Source organism: Branchiostoma floridae, chromosome 14, assembly GCF_000003815.2.
Source record: "Branchiostoma floridae strain S238N-H82 chromosome 14, Bfl_VNyyK, whole genome shotgun sequence".
NCBI lineage: Eukaryota > Metazoa > Chordata > Leptocardii > Amphioxiformes > Branchiostomatidae > Branchiostoma > Branchiostoma floridae.
Genome location: NC_049992.1, coordinates 15,752,221 through 15,770,992, shown reverse-complemented (window position 1 = coordinate 15,770,992; position 18,772 = coordinate 15,752,221). Strand labels below are relative to the sequence as shown.

The 18,772-nt window shown below is 40.1% G+C and overlaps 1 protein-coding gene across 23 annotated transcripts in view; it reads right to left on the bottom strand.

The window, feature by feature from the left end:
- LOC118431007 (basement membrane-specific heparan sulfate proteoglycan core protein-like) overlaps positions 1-18,772 on the bottom strand; it is a 117,353-nt gene that overhangs the window by 90,745 nt on the left and 7,836 nt on the right. For all 23 annotated transcript variants that reach the window (XM_035842056.1, XM_035842063.1, XM_035842061.1 and 20 more), the window contains exon 2: positions 3,226-4,513. In XM_035842056.1, coding sequence (XP_035697949.1) covers positions 3,226-4,513 — 1,288 coding nt within the window. The remainder of the gene's footprint in view (positions 1-3,225; positions 4,514-18,772) is intronic.

The window sequence follows — 18,772 nt, the reverse complement described above, 5'->3', positions numbered from 1 at the left end:
AGGTGATAGAAACAAGATGATGTGCAGGTTTGTTGCAGATGTTAACCCTAGAAATTTTTGCCACTTGATTGATTTATGTAGAAATCTTGGCCAGTAACCTGCATATGGTGGCAGTACATGTTCTTCGGAGGTAATAAAACACAATGTCTATCCAGGTTTTTATTACACAATTTTAAGAGAAACAATTACAGTAATCATGAAATTTACACATTTCTGCAAAGAAAAGTCAAGTCAAAAGTAATTGGAAACTTTTGATGGTATTGTCATGCCAGTAAAAAAAGTTTTACTTTGCTTTCAATATGTAACAAGGTGGTCAAAATCTGCCTAACTCTTTGATCACATGGTTACAAAATGTGGAACATTTTGGGTTTGGTTGTCTGCCAAGAAAAAAAAAAATCAGTTGGGTAACATTACATGTACATGCATGATAGCAGTTTAAAAAGCAAAATATATAACATCAACTCATAATTTTGCAAGGACAGGTGCCATAATACCACCACGTCAAAAAACATTGTTATAGATTGTCTTGAACACCAAAGTGTATTAACCTCAGGATTATTGATACTGCACTGGTACATCTCTTTCAATCACTTTAGAATTTAATAATATGTATTTTTTCTCATGTGGCAGTATTGTGACATACCATGAAATTATGAGAATTGATGTTACTACAGTATAATCTGCTAAAAATGTAAGGCGAGATATCACAAGACATCAATCAAGGATACTGGACATTGGCCTTCTCTGCTCTGTCAACAAAAGCAGTATTGTTATTTTCCTAGTGGCCGAACAGAAGTCTCCTAAGAAAAGACTGCCAAGGACCTTGAGTTATAGTTAGGCAAACAAAGTGGTAGGCAAATGTGTCTCCTAAGAAAAGACTGCCAAGGACCTTGAGTTATAGTTAGGCAAACAGAGCTGTAGACAAATGTGTTGTAACCAATAGCACAGCTGGGCAGGCACACACCCCAGGCACTGACCTCCTTCTGTCACTGGAACATCCACAATTCCATGGAATGTGGCAGACAGGATGGGGGCTACTTTTAAATGGACTTTAAATCATTCCTGCTCCAAAAGCTACAAGTCAAGTCAAGTCAAGCCAAGTTTATTGCACAACGATTGTAACAGGTACAATGTATGGCATCATCATCATCTACTTGCCCGGACTAGGTCCACTCTCTCCTTCCAAACGTCTCTGTCCCCCATAGCATATAATGTATGGCAAATAACGTATAACTAACAACTACAAACTATGTTGCTAAAGGCTTCAGAAATCTCGATCTGGACTGGTCTTCATGCTTTGTGTAGCTTCATAAGACAGAGTGAAAATGGGTAATGTGTCTCTAACATTGATCTACATGCGAAAATAATACCGAATTATTGTAAAATCATTTTTACAGAAGCCAAAACTCGCTGTTTGAGAAACTAATCTAGACAGTTGTGTCAATCGAGGTAGGATTTTGATTGTACAATATAATAAAGGCTATGACTCTTTGACTATACATTGACCTGTTGTTGTAGGAGGTTATTATCAAGTTATGAAAATACAAAGTAAGGCCAAAAAGCTACAAGCCATTTCACAATTGTTTATGATATGACTTGACAGTGTCTAAAATGATAACTGCTTGTGTGTATGGAAATAAGAGTAGAAAATCCATAAAAACTTGCACAAACATATCACATAAGTTATTTCAATATTTACTTCACCATACTTATGACCTTCAACAAAGAATGTGTTTTCTGAAAATTCCTACAAACATTTTCTTAGGAACTAGTGGTCACACAGGGGGAGCTGTATTTATCTGAAGAATCAGAACATGTTTCGGGTCACAGTTTGCAGAAATAACAGCAATGTTGTTGAGTGTTAGACAGGAATGAAGCCAACATAGTTGGTGGTCTCCTGGCCTGTACTGTTGGTAACTTTCAATACCAACACCTCAGATAAGCAAACTCAAAAGGGGGAAATAGTTGTTGGTTGATATGTTTTTTCTAGTGAGTGAATTAGTCACAAGAAAGCAACTTTTCTTATCACCATAATGATATTCTTTTAATGAAATGTTCCATCAATGTCACTGCTGATCAGGCGTGATAAAAGATATCATAAATCAGTCCTCTAATTAACTCATAATTATAAAGGTAAAATGCAAGTACATATTTAAGTACTCTCCAAAAACATTACCTCATCGCCTGATTTTTACACAGCAACTACATGTACAGTATTTATTGTATCTTTGGAATCTGTGTTTTTTTCAGATCATAGTGTTCTATGAGAAAATAATACCTGAAGCAATTACCCTTACAAAAAGTTCATCTTGCAAACCTAACAAGTAGGCCTGACCCTGTGTTTTCTGTGATAATTCAACAGAGGTAAACTATTCAAACCCTTGATGTTTAGGTCAGTGTGGTATGCCACATCAGGTTACATTTGGCTGGTGGTCTCCATTCACAAACCACAGACCCACTCAACCACTGTCAAGCACCCTTCAGTTGTGTTGTGCATGTGCATTGTAGAGAGAGGTTTCCTTTCAATCAGGAAGCCCACCATGTATCAGAGATAATGAACTTCTCTTGTGAGAAACGTCTTGGGTGGGAATCATGAGGCTTTTATTCAAAAGATTGAGAGTTCATATGCTGTTAATCTAAAATGGGAAATACAACAAGAGTCCTTTTGAATCATAAGATTTTTCTGGATGATGATGGGCTGGCTTACTAAGATGGAAAAAGCTGCGACGACAGAAACTAAAACATTTTGTGTCTTCCAGTGGTAATAGAAAGTTATAGCATAGCAATTTACCTTATCAACAACATGTGAGTCTTCCAAAACCTGGCCCATCTCCAACTGAATCTTAAGGTATCACACACTTGGAATACCTGGATTCCTTTCTGTTTTCACAGCCATGTGACCTTAATACTGAGGATTTGGCTGATCCCTACCACTGTGAACGAATGCTGTTCTGACATATCAAAGCAGAAAGATATTTAGTGCTGATCTAGAACTTTGTTCCACAAAAAAAAAACTTTTGACCAATTGCTAACATCATATGTGCACTGGTAAGTCACATGACCTAGGTGACTGATCAGTTGAATTCTAAAAAGTCAGTTGGACAGTCATACTTGTACATCAAGTGCACTTATCTAGTGTGCTGGTACAAATTCTTGCTCTGTTCTAACATGATAAAAACCAACACGGATGAAATTTCATGCTAACAGAAGCATATTTGTACTTACGTATGCCTTGCGGAGGCTCAGGGCGATAGGTAGGAGGGATGGGATCTGGTCCAGAAGGAACCTCGGGAATCTCCCACGGTGGAATCTCTCCACTCCCTGACTCCTCTTCGTTAAAGTAGTCCTCGTCATCTGATGAGTCAGGAGCGTCGCGCACAGGAGTAAGGTGAATCGTCGGCGTCTCAGACAAATCAGGTTCATCAGAGAACTCCATAGAATCTAAGGAGGAGGGAACCCTGTTGTCGTCCGGTTGGGAGATGTCGATTTCGTCAATTTCATTTGTCTCTGTGTCTGGAACTTCCAAGAACTCTTCATCAGAAATATCTGGGATTCCTGTGAGGTCCATTTCGGTCAGGTTCAGTTGCTTCTCTACCTCGTCCACCTTGTCGGGAGTGACAGTTTCTAATGCAATGGTAGGTAGTTCTGTTTCACGTTTCGTCGTTGTTGCTTGTTTTGTTGTCGGCTCTTGTTCAGTTGGCTTCTCTGGGGTGACAACAATCAGGAATTTGTCGTCTTCCTCTGTTGGTGTCTCGAGCTGGCCTTCCTCTGCTGTGGTGAGGTCCAGGTTTTCTTCAGTTGGATTCTCAAACCTGTCCGGTGTTACCTGCAACAGCTCTTCGTCAGTGGGCATCTCCCGTGCTTCTGTTGGAATCTCTGAATGTTCTCCTTGGGTTGGGTACAGCCTCACCTCTGTGGCCACCTCAGGATGAGACATTCGGTGATCGACAGTTGGCAGTTCCAGGAATTCGTCTGTTGGTGACTCTATCTCATCTGTTGGGACTTCCAGACTTTCTGTTGCTGCCTCCTCCTCTGAAATAATAACCGGCATGTCCATATGCTTCTCTGTGAAGTCACGCTCTTCTGTTGCAACCTCTGCACGAGCAAAGGTATGCACCACTGTGGGGAACTCTTCTTTGCCTTCCCATTCTGTGTTCTTAAAATCTGTGGGTAGTTCCTTCTCATCAGTTGGAGATTCCAAAGGCTTTGTTGGGAATTCTTCTTCAGCGCTGGTGGGTAACTCCTTTTCCACAGATGGTGCTTCCAAGATATCATGATCACCATCGGTTGTTTCCGTCTGAGGTAGATCAGTCGACTCTGTGGATCCAACAAGATCGAGCTGATCCAGCAGATCTCTCACAGTCGGATCTTCTATGTCGACTTCTTTTATTCTCAACGTCACTCGTTCTGTCTCGTTGAATCTAGAGTCTGTTGGAGATTCTACTTCATCTGTGGGTATTTCATCTACTTGGTTAGCATCTCCTCTTCTTTCCACTTCAGTCAGTAACAAGTTCTGCAACAGAACAGAAACAAATTAGCCTAACTAGGTGATTGTATGGGCAGCTTTGTCTTTACTGAGTTAGGGAACTAGCATGACCAAACTTGAAGAAGTCTTGTTAGGCAAAATACCAATGAAGAAACAGACTAGGGCTGGCCAGGATACTCTCCAAGCAGAGGTTTGGCTCTGGCTGTTGTAAAGCATTTTTTTTATTTTTTTTTCTATCAGACTTTTTATTTTGAACTGCTTTTTTATGTCTTGCAAGACTTAAAGGTAAAAATAAAAACAGTACGAAATAGAAAGCGATGAAAATACGTCAAAGAACATCCAGAGCCGAACCTCTGCTTAGAGAGTAGGTCAAGAAACAGTCTCTTGGTCTTGTGGTACTTTATATAATTTTAAAGACCATATATTGTATTGTATTCCACATTTTATCCAATCTTCCTATAAGTCCCCCTTTAGATATACATAATCAGTGGTTTTCATTCTCTTAAATTAAGCTTTTCACGATTTGAATACAATAAAAAGGATACAACTGTATATGCTGTATAACACATGTAGAGTATCACAGACAGTTAAGATGTACCTATATTTACAACAATTAATTTTCCAGTTAGACAGTTTGAGGATGATGTACACTCAAGTAAACAGTAAACATGTTAGAATGTCCTGTTAGGCTTATGTTTTCAATCATTCCTACAAGTAGAGACATGTAAAAGCAAATTTAGCAGACAGTTTTGAATAATGGTGGCAATGCAACATTAAAAGACTGTATTGATCAACAGTTGTAATTGAACCAATGACTGATGGAAAATGCAATTGCTGAAACTGTTAGAGAAAGTAGATGAAAGTTTCCTAAAGTAGGGAAAATTCCTGAGCTATTTCATAGTAGTGAGTGACTTGTGTGCCCAAGACTGTACCAGTTACCACTGAAACTAAAGTCTAAAGAGGACTATGACAAAGACACGCAACCACGAGATGTCACACTGGCATCCATACAGACAGCCAAGGACTTTGAAGTTGACATAAACTTGAACTGCACAAGTAGGGCTCTGGCACTTCAAATAAACGGAGCAGTCTTTGCTTGGCAGTGACATACTGTACAACAAACATGTCCACACAAGGGTATGCCCATCCCCCCTCTCTGTGTGCCAGTGGACTCAACCTCTTGACTCAACTTGTAATGAACAAACAGTTAAATCACAAACAAATGATGAACTCTTTCTGTGGGAGAAGACTCAGAAGCACATGAGAGGGGCGTATTTGCTTCTGTTCTCTACAAAAGGCCAAGTACAGAAGATGATTACTAGTATTGTGTCCAATATACATGTACATGTATGTTGGAAACGAATGTGCAATATACACTGCATGTATCTCAGGGACAGTTCAAGAAAGGATCATGGTAAGGGGGGTTGTGTGGCAATAAGCCAGAAAATTTGTTGATTATTTTGGTACAGAACCCCCCAAAAAGTTGAAAATCCATTTCCAACTTCTAATTTCAATAACCCATTCCCTTGAGTTCAATTCTCAGTAACCCATTCCCAAGTTCAATTTTCAGTAACCCATTCCCAAGTTCAATTCTTAGTAACCCATTCCCAAGTTCAATTTTCAGTAATCCATTCCCAAGTTCAATTCAGTCAAACCGCAGGTCACCCTAGAACGCGTTATTCTCTGAAATACGGCTTACGCCGGGTCACTGACTGACCCCGCTGCATGGGTGTAAACTACAGCTTATTTTGCAACAAAGACACCTTAGATATACATAATGTCTATACTTTTTCGTATCTACAGGATTTGCCCAGCACAGCCAAGTGGATATTTATTGCATTGCAAAAGATCAGCCAACGTTGTGGCCCCTCGAAAAAAAAGCAATTTTCGGTCTGTGTATTTGTGATTATCTTTTCTCCAGTTGGCCGGGGCACAATCAGTTTTGTCCACAGTCGGACAGTCCAGTTCTTCACCTTTACATTGATACCAAACTTGAAGGGTAAATTTTAGGAGAAACGGTTTTGCCCCCAAAAAAACTGCGAACATGCGCAAATCACAGTGGTGAAGTTTCAGTCTGGTTGTAGCTACCCAAGCACACTACCCTGCGGACGGACCCAATTTTTGTACATTTCGCATTGTGTCACAGACCCCATTTCTTGGTATAAGAATCTGAATGGGTGCGGCTGTCACATGCAATATAATAAGTAGCATGATAATAATCAAACACACATAGACACAGAGTTTTAGTACAAAGTAAGAGTTTTTAAGATTCATCATATTTTTAGTCAATCTGTTTCGAACTCCTGGTCCGAACCTGGGTTCGAACGGTGGAACCCAGCCGGTACGTTCCATGTTCGTGCCGCGGGGGTCAGGCCTAATGTTGCAAGTTCAACCAGCATTTGGAAAAGTTGATATAACTAACGGCTCAAGTCTTGCCATCGCAAATAGATTTCGGGAAGCCCACCAAAATAAAACTAACATTATCCAGAAGCCAGAATAAGTAGGATTCATGTGCAAGCGTAATGATGTCAAAACATCATGGCTGAGTTTTGTAAAGCGTAGTGAAAGATCAGTGTGTGCAGTTTCTCATTCGAAAAAAGACGCCGGGGAATTTGACATGACTGTAGTTTTTTGGGGGGCAAAACCGTTTCTCCTAAAATTTACCTTCAAGTTTGGTATCAATGTAAAGGTGAGGAACTGGACTGTCCGACTGTGGACAAACCTGATTGTGTCCCGGCCAACTGGAGAAAAGATAATCACAAATACACAGACCGAAAATTGCTTTGTTTCGGGGGCCACAACGTTGGCTGAACTTTTACGATGCAATAAATATCCACATGGCTGTGCTGGGCAAATCCTGTAGATGTGAAAAAGTATACACATTATGTAGGTCTGAGGTCTTTTTGTTGCACAACAGGCAGTTGTTTATACGCATGCAGCGGGGTCAAACCAGGACAAACTGCGTTCTGGCTTATGACCTGTCCAGAGAAGGCTGCGCAGAACGGATGCGCATAGAGCTCTGCGGTTCGACTGAATTGTCCATTCCCAAGTTCAATTCTCAGTAACCCTTCCCAAGTTCAGTCCCCAGTAACAAAATCCCAAGTTCCAATCCCAGAAGCCTCTTCCCAAGTTCAATCCCCAGTAACCCACTACCAAGTTCCATCCCCGATAACCAATTCCACATTCTGACCCCAGTAAGAGGTGAGGCATCCTGAGATATTTCCTGTTAACTGAACTTTCCTTGAACCATGTCTGGCCAAACATACACATCTCAAATTCATCAACTTCCATCTATTTCCAGGTCATGACAGCTTCACATTTACAAAAACATAACCATAACATGTAGTGATGCATAAAGCTAAAATGATTCACCACACATTTCTGAGATATCCGAGTATCTCTATCGCTGAGTGTATACATTAGTTGCAGACAAGAAATAGGGAGGTACAAAATGTATTTCGATGTGGTCATAAACGGGATGGTATTTCGTACATGTTGGGTCAAATTTATTTGGCCTTGCTGGCATGCTTACCCGTCTGGAACATAAATGCGTTATGGCGCTACAGTCTATTTATAAGTCGGCTTTATCAGAACAGTGCTTCGCGGACGTACGCTGGGCCATGACAACTTAAAATATGGAATGTGACCTTTTTTACAGATTTAGTACACCCTGCATAACTTGTCCTACTCAGAACACATTTTTTTTCCACTTTGGCTGATAAATAATAAAGCCATTGTATTTATAACACAGCATTGACTAATCCTGTACGTTAAGGCAGTTAACATTACCAAGGTAAAGAATCTGCATTTTCGGCTTTAATTCCACAAAATTTAAGACAAATCATCCTCTATATTATACGTACAGTAGGCTGGGAGCTTTTATCTGTGGGGCACATAACAGCAAGTCAAACTATGCAGGTTACAAAATGATGTAAACATCTGTAGGAAATGTGTCTCCATGGATTTCCCTATAATAACAACTGAGTTGAGGTTCTTATTTATAACCCCCCTGTAGGCACCATGGGTTTGGCTCCGCAGACATAACAACACAGGATTTTCTTCATACAGCCAATCTAAAAAGTTGTGCAAGTTTTCCAGTCAGCCCTATCTTGACTCCTGACCCTTGTCAGGGAAAGACATTCAATTTGTTTGGTGCAGCTATCAGTGTGTCCTACTGGAAGCATGTTGGGGGCTTTCGCTCAATAACCCGTGTATGTTATCAAGTAAGTGAAAATGTCCCAATAAAGTCTTGTTTGGTATGCCTTTTATGTAAATCTGTTGACCAGGTTTTACAGGTACATGCACATGTGTGATATCATTAACAGTTATAGGGGGTTTCTAGGAAAACATTGCTGGAGTGGACATCATGAGGAAGTAGAGCAATATCCAAGCATATGCTACGATGGCATAAGATAGTACTAAACTGGCCAAGGAGTGAAGTCAGCCAAGAGGTGTACATTTGCCATTTAGCAAACACACTCCTAGTCCTAGACTGCCTTCACTCCTCTGCCAGCTTTTGATACTATCTTATGCTACCGTAGGATCTGCTTGGAGATTAGAGCAACCATGCAGGGTTCCCCCTTTCCACTGTGTACAGAAGAAAATTATTGCCTTCATTCATTTGAATCCTAAGAAGTGGAATTTGAAAAGAGACAGCTGTCACTGGTCTGTGTTCTTTTGCTTCTTTGCTTTTATGGACTGGTATATTTATGTACAAGAAACTGCATTCATTTTGGAGGAATGACATCACCTACCCACACCACAAACACCAAGATAGAACCTTCTAGAGTCTTTAGAAAGTGATGTCTTTGTTCTTAGCTCTGAATCAGTTTGTAAAGGTTACAAAAAAGTCATCCTGGTTGTTCAGAAATGCGACCTCTCCTTGCCATAGCATGACTGGGATTATAAGAAGGTCAAGTACACTTTCACAACACATTATTCATTGGCAGACCAACCATGACCACCAATCAGTTTCACCTGCCTTCTTTTAGCCCCAGATGCTCTTAATTGGAGAGGTGTCACCCTTCCTCCCCGTGTCAGTATGAAATGGCCTCCCCTGTGTGATGTGCAACAGGACCTCACTATGGGTGGTCAAATGTCAGTCAGGATGCTATCACATTTTAGGGCCAACATTCTTTTGCAGAACAGGAAGACACTGAAATCAAGGAGGTGTATAACTAATCTCCAAGCAGACCCTACGGTAGCATAAAATAGTATCAAAAGCTGGCAGAGGAGTGAAGCTGGCTTAGGAGTGTGTTTCGCTACCGCTACATGGCAAATGTACACCTCTTGGCTGACTACACTCCTTGGCCAGTTTGGTACTATCTTATGCCATTGAAGGATCTGCTTGGAGATTAGTGTATAATCTCCTTGCTGAAATGCATGTGCACTACACTTTGTGCCAGTAAAAAGACGCAAGATAATTATGTTTCCAAGAAAGGAAACATTTTATTTTTTTGCACTCTGCAATAGCCCCACTACAACAAATGACAACTTGCAAAACTGATACTTGTTGCATTCACCCTTAAACTTGAAGTGGCATTCACATGGATTTCAGTACATGGATTTGATCTGGAAACAACTGGTCATATAGTGATCCTTTGAACATAAACGTGTGCAGACATCTTCAGCACAGAGACTGTAGACAAAGACGATACTTCATGCCATCTCTGTCTCCTTCAGTGCACCCCCTCTCCGTCTTCGTCAGCCCTTTTTACCCTTTCGTCAAACAGTTAAATACAAAGCAAACAGAGGGAACATTACAGAGTGTACTTGTTCACTATAGCCTCTCCCTGCACAGTGGGTCAGCTATGTTTGCAACCAGGTTGTTAGGAAACATCCTTTAGAGGAACTGCAAATGATTTCCTGGGCCGTCTGCCAATGTGTACATTCAGACTCAACTTTGTCACACTCCCAAAACGGAAGCTTTTAAGACCTTCTACAAGACTTTTAGCCCCCATTACGATGTGTGCACCTTTTCATAGGTGTCAATGATATGAAGTAGCTTTTACTTAAAATCTACTAGCCTTGGATGACTCTGAGTGCAGGGCACATTTGTTGTCAGTTGTTGATTTAGTATCACAATAAACTGTAAAAGACTACATTATATCATCTTCCAGATATAAGTTATATTATGGAAATGAAATAATCGGTACATATTCGGTTTTCTGCACACAAAAGAAAACATATGGCCAATTTCCCTTGTACTGCCAAAATTGTGAAGGTGAATCTCAAAGTAACTTTAGCGAGCACATTTTGTAATGATTTAATCATCCAATTTGGAACAACAGATAAATACATTTTTGTCACATACTGCCCAACTTCATGAGCCCAAAAATAAATTTCACATTTCAACCAGGATGAACTTGAGTAAACGGTAACTTTGCTTTAATCTTCATTCAATTCTGTGCAATCTGTAATTTTGGTCTACTATTTTAATCTGAGGCACAGCAGGAAGGATGTACATGTACAACAAACCAGCTCAATCCTCATATAGCAACATTCCCAAAGCCACCCTTTGACCTAGTATATAACCAGGGTAGGAATGCAGCTCTGACAGACTAGAGTGAAGTGGTTTCAACCAGTATGTAGCAGGACGATAAGGTAAACGTGACTGCAGTCACACAAATGGGAAATGTTAAACATTCTGCCAGGATTGCAATGAAAGAATCTTTACACCCAGTCCACTAAATTGAATGCCTTTTGGAAACTAAATGGCATGTTTTCAGACTTTCTGAGAACCAAAAGGCATGTTTTAGGATATCCTAAACCAATTAGAGACTGTAATGACTGAAGGCAAGTGACAATGTTTAAAACATTGGGAGCAAATGAAGCTGAACTGTACCCAAACTTGACCTGAAGTTCACTGGTATATACCAAACAAGTTGAAACAGCACTTTCACTGAGTTTGAGGAGTCACTGATGCGATGTTACTGTAAGGATATGGAGACATGGAAAGAACTTAAGATTCACATCACATTTTCTTAGAGATAAGGAACTACATGTACCATCATGTATGTGCATGTAATGAATTTTTACATGATTTTCATTCTTCTTCTTCTTTTATAATCTCCAGGCAGATCTACCGGTGGCATAAGGAGTTTAGCTGGCAAGGTGTGTTCTAAGCCACCAGGGATCTGCCATCACTGAAATATGGCTCAGAACACTCCTTGACCAGCTAAACTCCTTGTGCCATTGGTAGATCTGCCTGGAGATTTCTTCTTTTGTAAAACTAAAAAATTAAGGTGAGAGTGAGATACTAAAAGTACAGCAATTTTCTATAATTTTGTGGGAAAGAGAGAACATGAAACCTAGATTAGACCTATGACATGCCTGATTAAAAGATCTTGTAAAAAGATCATATAAAAAGATCTTATCCCAACTGGAGCAGTGGGAAGTCAAGATAAGGCCATCATAAGACCAGTGTTGCAGCAGTTCAGCCATCTGCCCCCAAATTGTGTTGATAAATCACCCCCTAGAGAGCCCTGTATCTTCTGTTTGCATTTTTCAGATAGTAAAATTTGTGGTGGCTATACCACAGAGTGGGCTGATAGAGTAACAGGTGATGACATCCACAACAAGTCTGAGAACAAGACATCAAAAACACTTGAACATCAGACATGACAGATGGACTTTGAAATGATTATTTTTCACAAAAACCTCAACTTTACAATCATTTTTCATTGCTTTAATAGATACATGTATATCAAGTTTGATAGACAGGTTTACAATTGTTTAAACTTTCAAAGCTTTTGGATGGAGCAAGCTTTTCCTTGTCATTTGTGACCAAAAACTGGATGCTACAACACAAACAATGTGATATAACGGTAGCATGAGATAGTATCAAAAGCTGGCAGAGGAGTGAAGCCGGCCTAGGAGTGTGTTTGGCTACATGGCAAATGGACACCTCTTGGCTGACTACACTCCTTGGCCAGTTTGGTACTATTTTATGCCATTGTACACCCGATATTATTAATATTATTATAGGATCTGCTTGGAGATTAAATGTGATATACTGTTCTTCAACTTCCTGAGTGCTGACTTTATAGAAGTTTACCAATAAAGAAGCCATATGTGTCTTACTTCATTTTTCAGTAAGGAAAATTATACCGAGGGTAAGCTGTGTGAAAATGTGGGTGTAGCTTTTGGTCTAAAAGCTTCTTATAACTCAACTCATGAATGCTGAATGGTAACAATTGGTCCTATAATTCTAGAGCAAATTTGGACAGAGTACATCAAATAAACCACTTAACATCAAAAGCTATATCCTCCTGGGAAAAACAAACCAATCTCTCCTAACATCATCAAACACAAAAAATGACCAATAAATTCCTGTTTTAGGGTTTTAGTGCTTCTAAAAGGCATTTCAAGTGTAAACATTACATTTCCCTAGCTAAACACATGGATGGGTGGTCAAGGAGGCTGAGACAAAACACATGTACTAGAACCTGAGTGGAACTATGTACATATACATGTTCGTTCATCTTGGCAGCATCCTAATGGAGCATGCATAGTGTCTGATGCAGGTAATGCCAGGAATTTGATGGGTTGCTATGTAGAACACTGTTTCTTTCTTTATTTACAAAGTTATTGTAAAGGTAAATGAATTGGTTGTCATCCACTGTGTCTGTGGCTTGGTATTGGAGGGTGGAGCCCATCCCTAGAGTTCCATCCACCACCATTTCCTTTCCCAACCGAAGTCAGGCTCCAACTTTTACACCTGGGTGGGGTAAGGAATGCTGTGACTGGTGGCATGTCAGAGGACTCAAACCAAAGGCCAAATTCTCTAACCTTACGCCAACATGGCGGCATAAGTGTTTGTATCACAATGGAAAGGTTCTAACAATCTCGAGAGCATCAAGGTTTCTTTCTCAGCTATACTGAGAAGCAGGAAGAAGAAGAGTAACTGTAAGGGCATGACCTGTAAACAACACATGCCAAATGGGCAAACAAATCTGGCACTAGACAAGCAGGGAGTCAACACGCTCTAATCAAACATCAACAGCACTAGGTATCAACATTTTACATTGTTAGACCCCTTCGGTTGGGTGCCTGAAATGTAAAATACAGGTATGAGATTACCTTTACGATACATATACTTGTACAAACCCATCACTTTTAACAAGAATTGCTACAGACGCTCATACTTTCTGCAAACAGTTCAAGGTTGGGATCTACTACCATACACCTGACTGTGACCACAATATCAGAACCTGCCAACTTCAGGGAGAAGGTCACTGAACACCTGAGGAGCCAGCAATAACTGCACAGCACCAGTTCCTGGGCATTTTACCCCAACAAGAGGGGTGTTGCCCAGTACTTCTCCAGAACCAGAACACAGGTGTCTATCACAATTCAGTACACATTTAGAAAATGCAACTTACAAGCCTGCACCACACAAGCCTACCCCAGACACACCTCAGGAAACAGCATGGTTCTAATCATGGGACTGGAGGTAATGAAGTGCAAATGGCTCTGGGCTAGACAGGGTCATAAACAGGCAATAGTCAAGGCAGACAGGTAGATATGTAATCTGTAGATTTAGTAGTAGCTTTGGGCAGATTCTTGTAAGAAACATCAGGCACATGGCTTACCGTTCTTGCTACTATAAATATACCATGATCCAAGTCCAAGTCTATACTTTTATAATAATCACAGACGTTTGCATCATTTTCACTTTTTCAGTGGTATGCAGAAGCCCGTGAAACACCTATTCTGCAAAGATACCAGGCACTTTGAATAATTGGAGTCAGCTATAGAAATTGAGGGGCTTTAATGATAAGCAAATTGTTTCCACTATCACAAAAATAGAAAGAGGCAGACTGACATGTACTAATGTGTATGTGTTGAGATCTGACTTGAAAAATCAGGTTAAAGTAACAAACCACAACAATATATAGCCTTACTCTGAACAAGTGTGAAACACCGTTGGTAATCAATTGGTTGTGACTAACAGTGTCAATGTGCTATGTCACTTTCCTTAAAAATTGACAGTTGTTTGATATGCTATCTGAGATTAATGATAAACCTATTTATAAGCCATCTACTGAATTAGACATGTCATGTGACCAGTACTGAAAATGATACCAATGGTTGGGGTTATAAATATCCACTCTCTTGTGTAGTAGAGATTAAATACAGATGTTTCTTGTTAAAACCTGTTTCTAATTCTCAAAGTCAAGTTCATTCTGAGGTAGGGATAGGATTAGGGGGCCAACCCAACTTTAACCTCACAGGCAATTCAACCCTTTCCCCTACGCATGCTATTTTAATAGATCGAACGCATAATCACCACCAATGCTGTTGTGGCATCAAACTGTAGGTATAAATTCTGGATATGTTACAGGTACCAAACAAAGGCCTCTTTGATTGAATGGCAGTCTGCTACCAAAGGTGCCTAATCCACATACTGTGACATTTCCTGAAGTTTCTACATCACTGGCAGTGGCATAATGCCCCAAAGAATCGTCTGTCTGTCTCTTTGTTGACTGTAACACATAAGTTTATAACATTGATGTTCAAACGAATAGATCTAGACATCAACTATTTGAGATACTTTTTTCAATTACTGAAAGAAGAACAGATTATGAGATAAATACCTCCATAAGATTTTAGGCATTTTAATGTTGTTATGTACCCAATTGAATGCTCTGAACTTAATTGTCCCACTATCAGTGTTTCTCGGCCCCATAGTGTCCAATACCCCAATAAATGTAACATTGGAAACAATTCAAATGTTCAAACTAATACATCTAGACATCAATTATGTGTTAAAGATAATTGTTGCAATCACTGAATGAAGCAATTTTTTGCGAATAATAACCCATTTTGTAGTTATCAATTGTGATGGAATAATGAAGGACTGATTCTTGTCTATTTCATGGGAAACCATTAACGTCATTCAACTTCTTTCTAAGGTACTTCAACACAGGGACAAACCTTGGCCAAAGACAGCCTGTGTGGAATCAGAGGGACCACATAACTAACCCCCAGGTTCCTTAGGCACCCTCTGGACTCCATGTCCATGTCACAATGCCATTCATCATTCGCTGTGATTTCTTCCAGATATTCTTGACTCACTTTCTGGGAGTGCTCAAAACACTGGTCCTGTTTAGCAGGGTCTAATTTTCTGACCACAAGTGACATTACAGCCTGTGAAGTCATAGGTTACATTTTGGAACTTACCCACAAGGTTAAGATCATGTTTTCAGCTTGCTACAACATGTCGATATGTATATCAAAACATGGATGCTGAATTTTACAATTACATGTATCTTCACGTCTTGATATCTTCTCAGTATGCCTGACATTTCTATCTTCAAGGGCAAGCCTGTGAGTTCAGAGTATGCTACAGTCATCAGATCAGACTCCAGACACACACCAGGGTGTACCCCTATGCTTATTAAAAAGTGTGGTGGGTCCATCAAGATGCTCAATGTGTGGCTCTCCTAAAACAGAGGATTGACAGATAAACGTCCCCTTTGAGAAGGATGGCAACTCCAACCAGAAGCATGGAAATTAGCGTTCAGAACACCCATGGCTGAGCCAGGATTCTATATTGTTTTTGGCCACATATTTTTTACCATCCCAGATTTGCCTAGCCTGATTAAATCTCGCTTATAGCAGCCCGCCAAACATCCGCCTGCCCTGATCCTGGAGACCAGACCTTATACAGCTTAGGCAATAAAAATCTTTCCAGTTTTATCCATTCTGATCATGCAACCAAATATGGCATTAGTTTGATGTCCTAGATGAATGCTCTTTTGTAAACTTACTAAATTGGATTTATCAACCTGATACAAATGTTGATCTTAAGCAGATCTACTGTGATTTTGCATGAATTATACACAAGCCAGGTATTAAAGACTTCTTCTCCTATATACATGTACCAAGTAAATGGCTACAGCTACATTGTAGACAGCCAAATACATGTAGCCTTGACAGAACCAAGACCTAAGTGATATTTCAACATTTTTTGTCTTCTTGACAGGAAGATTGAGTTCTGCTGGATCATGCACAATTGTCAGATAAATCAAAGTGTATTAAGATTCAAAAATGATCACATGTATGTTTGATAATAATTTCAACAATAAAAATTGCAAAATCTAGGGGGGAGGGGGCACAATACAGAACTTGATTCACTTTCCATGCACATGTATTTGAAATGTCTTTCATACAAAATCATGATATCTACTGTCTTGCTCTAATTCCAGGACTTTTTTCAGAAGACAAAGTAACCGTGACAATTGATAGAATACCCAAAGACAACTGTTCCAACAAACATCCCTGAGGTAGTGCAGGACTGAGGTGGGGAGGGCAATGGTCCAGGTCAGAAGGTCAGGAGCCACAAGTTGCTGAGATCCACCCCAGATGGCACTGGGGCTGAAGAGGTTACGCCTACATGTAGCAATTACAGTTTTTACCTCATGACATGTGGATTGTGTGTAGGAAGGCACATCTATTCCCTAGAAATCTGTCTGATAGGCAAAGTATTAGTTCTACACTTCAGACTTCATCTAGATATCTACCAGAAGTATTTGTCATTCCAAATAGACGGAATTGAAATAGGAAGCTCAGCCTTGATCATAAAAAAAGTCTGTATGGGGGATTCTGGCAACAAGGGTGCAGCTCGCAGCTGAGGGGGCCCAGCAAAGGTTAAAACAAGGGAAATTGACTTGTTCAAGGTTAAAGGCTGTACAACTTACAAGCATGAAAGATGGCTTTGGAAGTTGGAACCAATTAAGACTTCTAACGTTTTGTTTGATTTGGGTCATTTTGACAACTATGAAGTGTCATCTGCAAGAATTTCCAACTCCAAGTCAAGTGCACATAACTACATAGTGTAAAGGGCTGCTAGCCTGATTTAACCGCGCTTCTCAGGCCCGTCATACTGCCGCGCCGAGGAGGAGTCTACAAGCTCCGGATAGCGGAGTTTGCGTTACACAGACTAAAGGGCTGCATGCTTATGTTAAAAGGTGCACACATCATTGAATGTAGACTGGCAGGCCTTGACGAGTTATCTCAGCATAGATGTAGTGAGAGCCAATATCAATAATCTTAACTTTATACCCATAAGAAGTGGACAGTTACACACACTGCTCATAAATTTGCAGACTATAAAATTAATACATTTATTTACGAGGAGAGGCATTGGTTATGGGGTGGTTGACTTCTGCTGAAATTAAACTAAAAATAAGACAATCTTGGCTGATATCCATGTGAAGTTCAAGACGCTTTTGAGAAAGATAAAGGGGGTCCAAGGTGGGAGCATGTTTTCAATCGTCCTCAGAAGGACATCCCCACAGGGTGTATTCAAACACCTGTCAAGATTGTCAAGGAAAAAGATGTCTTATCAAACAGACATACTTGAGCAACGGAAGGAAAGTGCACTGACTTTTCTTACTTTGAAAAAATCTTTTCTGAAAACTGTAGCCACGTGTCTTTGTTAGACCAGCTGCCAAAAAATCTTCTGGCACACTGAGTGCACTACAATTTGTAGCTTTTCCTAACTACAAAATAAGGTTAGAACACTTGTGCCTTTTACAAGAATTCTCAGTTACAGAGGGAATTCCTAACGATATGTATGTCCTAGGGTTATAACAGTCAGGGCTCGAAATTCATTTTTGGGAATAGGTGCACTGGTGCACCCAACCTAGAAAATTGGGTGCACTAAAATATTTTTGGGTGCACCACATAAAATAAAGTAGAATATCAGAATAACCTAATATTGCAAACCTACTAAATTAGTAATTTGAGCGGAGCTTTTCAGAAATCGGAAGTACTATGACAGTCATTCTATTATCTTTCTAACACATAGATGTCAAGAATATGGTGTTTACTTATTATACATAAGCCTATGAAAACATTTGGGTGCACCCACGGAAAAAAAATTGGGTGCACAGCTCCAATTTGGGGTGCACCTGGGTGCATAAAACCCCAGTATTTCGAGCCCTGACAGTTCAGAAGATCTTGGTGAAACTTCAACAGTTTGGGCTCTTGTGGCCCACCAGTGTGCTGGTTCCAATCTATACAGGACACCACCGCAGGCTACACCTGTCAGCCTACTGAGGAAGAATGTCCTTGTCAGGTAAACCCAGTCAGGGATACATTTTCCATATGGAAGGTGTTGCCCTTCTCTCTTCCCACTAGAGAGGAAGCCAGGGACTTCTGACACCACTTGGAATTTGGACAGAGGCACCTCCCATCACTTAAATGCTTAGAGACAGAAGTAAAAATTTTGTCATCTGTTTACTTTGCAAATCGAAATGTAAAAAACCTACACTGCAG